Genomic DNA, 10,869 nt, shown 5'->3' with positions numbered 1-10,869 from the left:
TGGACAGTCTCCTGTGGTGGACAGTCTTCTATGGTGGACAGTCTTCTATGGTGGACAGTCTTCTATGGTGGACAGTCTTCTGTGGTGGACAGTCTTCTATGGTGGACAGTCTCCTGCGGTGGACAGTCTTCTATAGTGGACAGTCTTCTGTGGTGGACAGTCTCCTGTGGTGGACAGTCTTCTGTGGTGGACAGTCTCCTGTGGTGGACAGTCTTCTATGGTGGACAGTCTCCTGTGGTGGACATTCTTCTGCGGTGGACAGTCTTCTATAGTGGACAGTCTTCTATGGTGGACAGTCTTCTATGGAGGACAGTCTTCTATGGTGGTCAGTGTTCTATAGTGGACAGTCTTCTGTGGTGGACAGTCTTCTATGGTGGACAGTCTCCTGCGGTGGACAGTCTTCTATAGTGGACAGTCTTCTGTGGTGGACAGTCTTCTGTGGTGGACAGTCTCCTGTGGTGGACAGTCTTCTATGGTGGACAGTCTCCTGTGGTGGACATTCTTCTGTGGTGGACAGTCTTCTATGGTGGACAGTCTCCTGTGGTGGACATTCTTCTGTGGTGGACAGTCTTCTATGGTGGACAGTCTCCTGTGGTGGACAGTCTTCTATGGAGGACAGTCTTCTATGGTGGTCAGTGTTCTATAGTGGTCAGTCTTCTGTCCTTTCCATCGTCCCAGATCTCGTTGTGGTTCCAAACAAACACAATGTGTCCGTCCTGAAACCTGAGTCCGCCTCTCTGTTCTCAGGACAATGAGTGCACCTCTGAGGAGTTTCAGGAACGAGGAAACGAGGGTTTTCAGTCCAAAGAGAAAATGCACAAAGGACACCATGACAACACCCCCACCCCCCAATTCATAAATAGAGAGAAGGGTTTGAAAGAGAGTCACATTAAAGGGACACGTTCAACATGTGGTTCAACATGTATGTGATTCAACATGTATACGGTTCAACATGCAGTTCAACATGTGGTTCAACATGTATGTGGTTCAACTTGTGGTTCAACATGTATGTGGTTCAACATGTATGAGGTTCAACACGTATGTGGTTCAACATGTATGTGGTTCAACATGTGGTTCAACATGCGGTTCAACATGTATGTGATTCAACATGTGGTTCACCATGTGGTTCAACATGTGGTTCACCATGTGGTTCAACATGTGGTTCAACATGTATGTGGTTCAACATGTATGTGGTTCAACATGTGGTTCAACATGTGGTTCAACATGTATGTGGTTCAACTTGTGGTTCAACATGTATGTGGTTCAACATGTATGAGGTTCAACATGCGGTTCAACATGTAGTTCAACATGTATGTGGTTCAACATGTATGTAGTTCAACATGTGGTTCAACATGTATGAGGTTCAACATGTATGAGGTTCAACATGTATGTGGTTCAACATGTGGTTCAACATGTATGTGGTTCAACTTGTGGTTCAACATGTATGTGGTTCAACATGTATGAGGTTCAACATGCGGTTCAACATGTAGTTCAACATGTATGTGGTTCAACATGTATGTGGTTCAACATGTGGTTCAACATGTATGAGGTTCAACATGTATGTGGTTCAACATGTGGTTCAACATGTATGTGGTTCAACATGTATGAGGTTCAACATGTATGTGGTTCAACTTGTGGTTCAACATGTATGTGGTTCAACATGTATGAGGTTCAACATGCGGTTCAACATGTAGTTCAACATGTATGTGGTTCAACATGTATGTGGTTCAACATGTGGTTCAACATGTATGAGGTTCAACATGTATGAGGTTCAACATGTATGTGGTTCAACTTGTGGTTCAACATGTATGTGGTTCAACATGTATGAGGTTCAACATGCGGTTCAACATGTAGTTCAACATGTATGTGGTTCAACATGTGGTTCAACATGTATGAGGTTCAACATGAGAACCTGGACCACAGTGGTTCTGCTGTGACCGTATGTGGAACCTGGTCCAGGGTTAGTCCACCATCCCCCTTTAGACTGTAGGCTGGTTTACTGTAATCACATGGGGCTTGTTTTGTCTAAACACACACATGAACGCTCACCTGTCTGTGGACACGCCCACATGATTCTGGAGGAGGGGCTTCAGCTGGAGCTTTAGAGTCAGAACAGGACGGTGAGTTTAGTGGATGGACAGACGGACGGACAGACGGACGCACCTGCACAGACGAACAGGTAGGAACACAGACACATGAGTCCAACAGGGTTAGGGGTTAGGGTTAGGGTATCCTACATGTTTCAGATGTTTCCTCTTCCAGTCCACCTGGTGGTCATTATCAGACTTCTGCAGAGCTGGATGACAGGCTGACCATTTGAATCAGGTGTGTTAGAAGACATGTAGGATACCAGCCCTCCAGGACCAGGACTGGACACCCCTGGGTTAGGGTTAGGGTTAGTGAGTGTTTATGATCACAGGTGTTACAGCTGCAGACGGTGGATAATCTGTAATGGGAGACGGTTTTGTAAAAACAGGAATACAATGGATGGAAAACACAAAACACAGCAGTAGATGTTTCTACGGCGATAAGGACACACAGGGTTCAGGTTTCAGCTTCTGCTATCTGTAAAAGGGTTTAATGGTGCAACTGAGGTGGACCCACTGGACTTGGACTGGACCAACTGGACCTGGACTGAACCTGGACTGGACCCACTGGACTTGGACTGGACCCACTGGACCTAGACTGAACCCACTGGACCTGGACTGGATCCACTGGACCTGGACTGAACCCACTGGACCGGGACTGGACCACTGGACCTGGACTGATGGTTTACACCAGTCCTCCTCAAATAGGAGTATGGGTACCCCCAGGGGTACTTGAACATTTTTTTTGGGGGGGGATACATTATATACACGACCGGTCCAAAGTTTTCGAACAGCCCAGTTTGTTCCAGTTTTGTCTGTAAATTCCATCAGTTCCAGTCCAATGAACAGCTGTAAATCGTCCAAAGGTCAGAGTGAACTGCCAGAGGTTAAAAAAAAAAAGGTAAGGTTCAACAAAACTGAAAAATAATGTACATTTCAGAATTATACAAAAAGGAGAACAAGAAATGGGTTAACAACTGAAAGCAGTTCTGCAGCAATGGAGGTTGATGAAGTCTGGAAAGTTGGGGGTTCAGTTCCTCCAGGTGTCCCAACATTTGTGAATTCCTTCAGCCCCCTGTGTCTGCAGAACAGGAGTGTGGAACACACTGTGGTACCAGACCCATGGAGCATTACTGGAACAGGACTGGACTGAAGAAAGGAGTGTTGGAACACAGGTTTGATCAGTCCATAAGCCCTTCTTCCAGTCTTCAGTAGTCTTGTTCCAGTCTTCAGTAGTCTTCTTCCAGTCTCCAGTAGTCTTCTCCCAGGCTTCAGTAGTCTTCTTCCAGTCTTCAGTAGTCTTCAGTAGTCCACTGGTGCTGTTTCATGGTCCAGCTAAGCCTCTTTTTCTGATTCTGAAGTCTCACCAATGGATTTAGCTGCAACTGGACCCATCAGACCTGCACCTGTTCACTCTGTTCAGTGTAAACTCATCTGTTCAGTCTGTTCAGTGTAAACTCATCTGTTCAGTCTGTTCAGTGTAAACTCATCTGTTCACTCTGTTCAGTGTAAACTCATCTGTTCACTCTGTTCAGTGTAAACTCATCTGTTCAGTGTGTTCAGTGTAAACTCATCTGTTCACTCTGTTCAGTGTAAACTCATCTGTTCAGTGTGTTCAGTGTAAACTCATCTGTTCAGTGTGTTCAGTGTAAACTCATCTGTTCACTCTGTTCAGTGTAAACTCTTCCTCTCTTCCTCCTCCTCTCTCTTCTCTCTTCTTTCAGCTGTTGTCCTGTCAGTCTCCTCTCCTCCTCCTCTATGACCTCCTCTCTTCCTCCTCCTCTCTCTTCTCTCTTCTTTCAGCTGTTGTCCTGTCAGTCTCCTCTCACTCCAGCTGTTTTCTGTCCTAAACTCTTCTTCTTCTTCTGTTGTGTCTGTGCTTCTTCCAGACCTCTTCTGTCTGCATTTCCAGTCCAGTTTCAGTGCCTTTGGATGCTGAAGGAAACTGGACTTCCTGACACCTGGACTTTCTTGGACATTTCTCTGGAGGACACACCTCCATTTTTCCCTCTTCTGATGCTCTGTCTCTCTTCTCTGGTTCATTCCTTTTCCTCTTTTCCATTTTTACAGTACCACACTCCTTTCTTCAGTCCAGTCCTGTTCCAGTACTGCTCCATGGGTCTGGTACCACAGTGTGTTCCACACTCCTGTTCTGCAGACACAGGGGGTGGAAGGAATTCACAAACGTTGGGACACCTGCAGGAATTGAACCACCAACTTTCCAGACTTGATCAACCTCCATTGCTGCAGAACTGCTTTCAGTTGTTCACCCATTTCTTGTTCTCTTTTTTGTATAATTCTGAAATGGACATTATTTTTCAGTTTTCTTTTACCTTAACTTTTTTTTCTACCTCTGTCAGTTCACTCTGACCTTTGGACCATTTACAGCTGTTCACTGGACTGGAACTGATGGAATTTACAGAAAAAACTGGAACAAACTGGGCTGTTCGAAAACGGTGGACCAATAGTGTGAGTCATAGATTAATCCATATAATATATTAGTCCTAGAAGTCCTAACCCTAACCCAAACCTTAACCCTAAGTCCTAACCCTATCCCTAACCTTAACCCAGTGAAAACAGGTGGGCCCTTAGATTTGTTGGAGCAGGTCTAGGTGGTGTGGTGGTTTTGGTTGATGTTGTTTAGGGTTTAAATAAGACCCGTCTGAGGTGAATAGATGTGATGACAGATGACAGAGGCCTGGACCATCTCAGACCCCCTCAGTCCTCCTCAGTCCTTCTCAGACCTCCTCAGCCCTCCTCAGACCTCCTCAGTCCTTCTCAGACCTCCTCAGCCCTCCTCAGTCCTCCTCAGTCCTTCTCAGACCTCCTCAGCCCTCCTCAGACCTCCTCAGTCCTTCTCAGCCCTCCTCAGCCCTCCTCAGTCCTCCTCAGTCCTTCTCAGACCTCCTCAGCCCTCCTCAGACCTCCTCAGTCCTTCTCAGACCTCCTCAGCCCTCCTCAGCCCTCCTCAGTCCTCCTCAGACCAGGGTTAGGGTTAGATCCACAGCTTTGACCTTTGCTGCTATTTACAGTAAATGCTTCTTGTCATTAAACAGTTTTGCCCTTGTGACGCTGCTGGGCTGTTTCTTTTTTTTTCTTTTTAACTGGGCTGTTTTCTTTTTTTTTTTACTGGACTGTTTCCATTTTATTTATTTATCTATTTATTTTAACTGGGCTGTTTCCTTTTTTTAAATTATAATATTATTATTATTTTTTAACTGGACTGTTTCCTTTTTTTATTTTTTTATTTTTTTAAATAGGCTGTTTCCTTTTTTTTTTTTTTTATGTTTTAACTGGACTGTTTCCTGGGTGGATTCAGCCCCACTCCAGTCCGTTCAGCTTCACTGGTTTCTTTAAACCATTAACTTCACAAACTGGGTCCAACATTTGCCTTTCACTTCAATAGGGTTCACTGAACCCAAACCCACCCCAGCATGACAAGGACAAGGAAAGGACAGAAAAACCCTAACCCTCTGAACCCTAACCCTAACCCTGACCCACAGTAGCATGACAAGGACATGGAAAGGTCAATTCAATGTTTTCAACAAGAAGTTAAAAAAAAACAAAACCCTACACCTCTAAAATTTGAAATTCAAACATGATAAAGAAAATTATTTACATGTGTGCTTTCAACAGCATGAATCCAGTTGGAGTTCAAGATCTACAATTGAATTAATGTCATTGGATCAGTTAGTAAGTTCAGACCCAAGGGTTAGGCTTAGGCTTAGGCTTAGGCTTAGGCTTAGGTTTAGGGTTCCAGGGACACAAAGCTGTTGTGTGTAAACGTATGTCCACAGCACAAACAGCAGGAAAAAGTTCCTCATGGGTTCGTGGTAAACAGTCCCAGAGTGATACCTGAAAACTAGACCTGCAGAAATTAATGAGTGAGTGAATGACAGTATGAACAGAAGGAGGACGGAAAGGGTTTAACTGGTGTGGGTTAGGGTTAGGGTTAGGGTTAAAGGCTTTAACTGGTGTGGGTTAGGGTTAGGGTTAAAGGCTTTAACTGGTGTGGGTTAGGGTTAGGGTTAAAGGGTTTAACTGGTGTGGGTTAGGGTTAGGGTTAAAGGCTTTAACTGGTGTGGGTTAGGGTTAGGGTTAAAGGGTTTAACTGGTGTGGGTTAGGGTTAGGGTTAAAGGCTTTAACTAGTGTGGAAGTCTGTGGTGTTAGGGTTAGCGTTGTCTTCAGGGTGGATGTGACAGCGGACGCAGATTTCCGCTGATGCTTTTTATAGACGTCAGACTGGGCTGTTCAGCGTTTCCCCAAACAAACGCAGCTGGAAAACACACAGGCAGGAGTGCTTTAGGTAAACGACTGGAAGGGTGACAGCATCACAGCAACATTTGGAGGATGTGGACCACTAACCCTAACCCTGTATCAGGAACCACATCAGGGATCATGTTTGTAGAGTTCTGCTTCAGAGAGTCTGGAATGGACACAAGAGGACTGTTTCTGCTGTTGATAGGCTTAGGGTTAGGCTTAGGTTTAGGGTTAGATTTAGGGTTAGGCTTAGGGTTAGGGTCAGACCTGCTGCCAATCAACTCAGGATCAGGGAGTGAAATGAGGTGTTTTCATCAGGTCAACCCTAAGCTTAAACCTAACTCTAAGCTTAAACCTAGGCCTAACCCTAACCCTAACCCTATCCCCATCCCTAAGCCTAACCCTAACCCAAAGTCTAACCCTAAGCCTAAGCCTAACCCTAGCCCTGTTCTGACATGGTTCCTGTCTTTCCTCCAGACTCTGAACATGCTTCAGTACACATCAGTGAGTCCAGACGACATCCACCTGAAGACTGACCATGGAAAGAAGACCGGTCGCTACGTACGGAAAGAAGGCAGCTGCAACGTGGTTTTCCGCCATGTCCCCGCCGAATGGCTGCTGTTCGTGACGGACATCTTTACCACGCTGGTGGAGATCCGCTGGAGGGTGATGTTCCTCATATTCGCCCTGTCTTACATCCTGTCCTGGCTCTTCTTTGGAATCGTCTTCTGGGTCATCGCTCTGGCCCACGGAGACGTCAAAGACCACGGTGACGAGCCATGCGTCTACGAGGTCTACAGCTTCACTGCCGCTTTCCTGTTCTCGCTGGAAACCCAGACCACCATCGGCTACGGTTTCAGAGGCATGTCCGAGAACTGCATGATCGCCATCGTCGCCGTCACCGTCCAGGATGTGGTGAGCTGCTTCATCGATACTTTCGTAATCGGAATTGTCGTTGCAAAAATGGCGTCGGCCAGAAAAAGAGCGCAGACTATCGGCTTCAGTAACAGCGCCGTCATCAACCTCCGCGACGGTCACTTGTGCGTTTCCTGGCGAGTGGGGGATTTCCGCAGGCATCACCTGGTGGAGGGGACGGCTCGCGCTCAGATCGTACGCTCCACAGTCCATGCCACCGGCAAAATGGATGTGATCTACGAAGACCTGGTCATCCAGCAGAGGGAAATCGCATTGGTCACGCCGACGACCATCTGCCACAGGATCGACTCCGACAGCCCGCTTTACCAGATGAGCTTAGTGGATCTGCGCAGCGCCGCCTTTGAGCTGGTGGTGTCGTTCACCTACACCGACGACACCACTGGGATCCTGCATCAGACTCGGACCTCGTACACTCCTGACGAGATCCTGTGGGGTCAGCTGTTCCAGGAGATGATCCGGGTGGGCCGCAGGTCCTACAGAGTGGACTACAGTCTGTTTAACCAGACCGCCAAAGTCCTGGTTCCTGTCGTCAGCGCCGAGGAGTATGACCGCAAGAAGCAGCTCCGGCCTTCGCCTCGGAACTCGCCGCGACACTCGCCCGGATCTTCCCCTCGGCTCTCGTCAAGACCGCAGCATCAATGCGAAAACCTCCTGAAACCACCGACGGTAACGGTGGAGCTGGTGTACGACAGAGAAAACAAACCTGTGGACGCGGTGGCGCCGCCGGACAAGTTCACGACTAGAGAACTGTAAAAGCAGCTGCGACGTCCGACAGAAACCTGCGATTTTCAAAGGAGATGTTGAAGCAGAACCATTTAAAGCGGGGCAGTTTGAAGGGTTTGGAATCACTAGGGCCCTGACGATAGGATGATAGAAATACATCCCATGATATCACAGAAATACATCCCATAGTATCATAGAAATACATCCCATAGTATCACAGAAATACATCCCATAGTATCATAGAAATACATCCCATAGTATCATAGAAATACATCCCATAGTATCACAGAAATACATCCCATTGTATCATTTTTCTGATTTTTGTCATGTTGTTGTCAGTTTGTGAAAGGGTTAGGGTTAGTAACAGGGTTAGGGTTAGGGTTAGACTAACCAGGGTCATTCTGAAGGGACTGGGACCAGACCGGACCAGAGGAGCTGGTTCTATGTATGTTCAGTAAAACCAGGTCCAGTCATGGGGTCTGTCTAGCCCTAACCCTTTCATTCAGTTTTCCAGTCGAACTCTTTGTTCACATGAAGCTGTTGGTAAATAAAGACAAATACAGATGTTTGAACACCTACTGCCGTACATGTGTGTTTATAGAACCCAGAACCCTAACCCAAACCTGTCCTCTATCACTAGGGGGGGGCTTATTTTAGGAAAATGTTCAGATTCAACTTCAGCCCAGAGTTTCTAATGCTCCCATGTCTTGGGAATACGAAAATGTGTAAAAATTTCAAATCAAGCCCAAAAACCCCCCTACCCTGAAAATTACCTTTTCAACCCTGAAAATTTGGGTTTTTGTTTCAACTTTCAAACCTTCTGCACTTTTGATCAAGTACACTGTGTCAATCTGCTCATGCTGGGAACTGACGTGTTTGTGTGAGACATGTCATGTGTTCAGAGTGCTGTGAACTACAAAAGGTTCAATTACAGGTCAAAGGTCACCCAAATGGTCCAATTAAAGGTCAAAGGTCACCCAAATGGTCCAATTAAAGGTCAAAGGTCACCCAAATGGTCCAAATGCATATTGATGGAACTCAGCTGTTCATGTGGGTTCTTCCAAATGTTGGGCTCAGGTTCTCTCCTCAGAACACATCTACTGACCACAAACAACTGACATTCAATCAGACCCATTCAAAACAACTGTTTCCTCATGTATTCTGCACAGACATGAAAACAGAACAGACGGCAGTTTGACAGCACTGACATTTACATGAATGTGTCCTGTGGGGGCAGAGGACAGACCTGGAGCCACAGACACAAGGACCTGGGTTCAATTCAACACCAGGACATGGGGGAGGAGCCTTTAGTCCATGGGGGTGGAGCCTTTAGTCCATGGGGATGGGACCTTTAGTCCATGGGGGTGGGACCTTTAGGCCATAGGGGTGGGACCTTTAGGCCATAGGGGTGGGACCTTTAGGCCATGGGGGTGGGACCTTTAGTCCATAGGGGTGGGATCTTTAGTCCATGGGGGTGGGGCCTTTAGGCCATAGGGGTGGGACCTTTAGTCCATGGGGGTGGGACCTTTAGTCCATGGGGATGGGACCTATAGTCCATGGGGGTAGGACCTTTAGGCCATGGGGGTGGGGCCTTTAGTCCATGGGGGTGGGACCTTTCTGTGTGCAGTTATTATGTTCTCCTTGTGTCTGCATGGGTTCTTTCAGGTACTCTGGCTCCTCCCACCATCCAAACACATGCACTGATAGGTTAATGGGTTCTCTCTGGTCCTCTGGCTCCTCCCACCATCCAAACACATGCTGTGATAGGTTCATGGGTTCATCTAAATCCCCCATAGGTGTGAATGTGACAGTGTGTTTGTCTCTATATGTTCAGTCTGTGATGAACTGGTCACATGTCCAGGGTGAACCCCGCCTTCACCCATAAGTAGCTGGAATAGGCTCCGCCCCCGTGACCCTAGTGAGGATAAAGTGGGTTCAGCAAATGAATGAATGAATGAATGAAGTGTTAGTGCTTCCTCCTAAATATGTGCTAGTGTTTCCTCCACACTAATGTTCTGTCCATGTTTGAATCTGTACTGTGTCTGTAAAGGGCCAAGGGGCGGCACCAGGAAACCAGAGGAACACAACTGAGGACACATTTGATCACATGTCAGAATGGAATGAATTTTTGAAAAAACTAGCCATTTTGGTGACCTTTGACCTCCACCATGACCTTTAACCTCCACCTTGACCTTTGACCTCCACCATGACCCTGACCTCAGACTATTCCTAGTCCACAGTACTGTGTCCATACAGTCTGACAGGACCATGAACTGTCCCATCATGACCAGATTTAGACACTGAACTGGACAAAGAGTGGAGGAGCTGAAAGAGCAGGTTTACAGAGGGAGAAGAGGAACTGTTTTGGGGGGGATGGGGTGGGGGTGGGGGTTGGATAAAAAATAAAAATTCCACAGGAGTGTTTAGAACATCTGCATCAGAAAATCAGAGCTAATGTGGTAGTTGATATTAAGCCCCTCCCCCTTATATCACCTGTCCTCCTCTTCTTCTTCCTACTCCCCCCCCCCCCCAAGTCTCTCCTCTTGGTCTTGGTCTTCTACTCCAGTCTAGTCCAGTTCGGATGGTTCTGGTCCAGTCCACACATAAACCCGGACCCGGATCAGGAGGCGTGGTTCCGGTCCGCTGTCCTATTCTCCGGCTCCCATTGGCCCAGGCGGAGCGCGGGGGGAAGGGGAGGGAGGGGGAGGGGGTGTGTCCTGTTTAAAATGCTCTGGGACAAACGAACGGACGCACATGAGCACGAGCCGGTCCACCGAGACACACTGGACCCGGATCCGGTCCGGTTCAGGACGCAGACAGTGGACACGGAATCCCCTGGATCCTACTGGACCTGGACTCCAC

General features: G+C 47.3%; 1 protein-coding gene across 1 annotated transcript; it reads left to right on the top strand.

Moving 5' to 3' along the window:
- The first annotated feature begins 2,118 nt into the window (after positions 1-2,118).
- On the top strand, positions 2,119-8,056 carry LOC115416613 (inward rectifier potassium channel 16-like). The gene is made up of 2 exons (XM_030130446.1): positions 2,119-2,179; positions 6,826-8,056. The coding sequence occupies exon 2, from the start codon at positions 6,835-6,837 to the stop codon at positions 8,035-8,037; it is 1,203 nt and encodes a 400-aa protein (XP_029986306.1). The 5' UTR covers positions 2,119-2,179; positions 6,826-6,834; the 3' UTR covers positions 8,038-8,056.
- Positions 8,057-10,869: the final 2,813 nt, after the last annotated feature.

Source organism: Sphaeramia orbicularis, unplaced genomic scaffold (assembly GCF_902148855.1).
Source record: "Sphaeramia orbicularis unplaced genomic scaffold, fSphaOr1.1, whole genome shotgun sequence".
NCBI classification, from domain to species: Eukaryota; Metazoa; Chordata; class Actinopteri; order Kurtiformes; family Apogonidae; genus Sphaeramia; species Sphaeramia orbicularis.
This window is presented reverse-complemented; position numbering and strand designations above follow the sequence as displayed.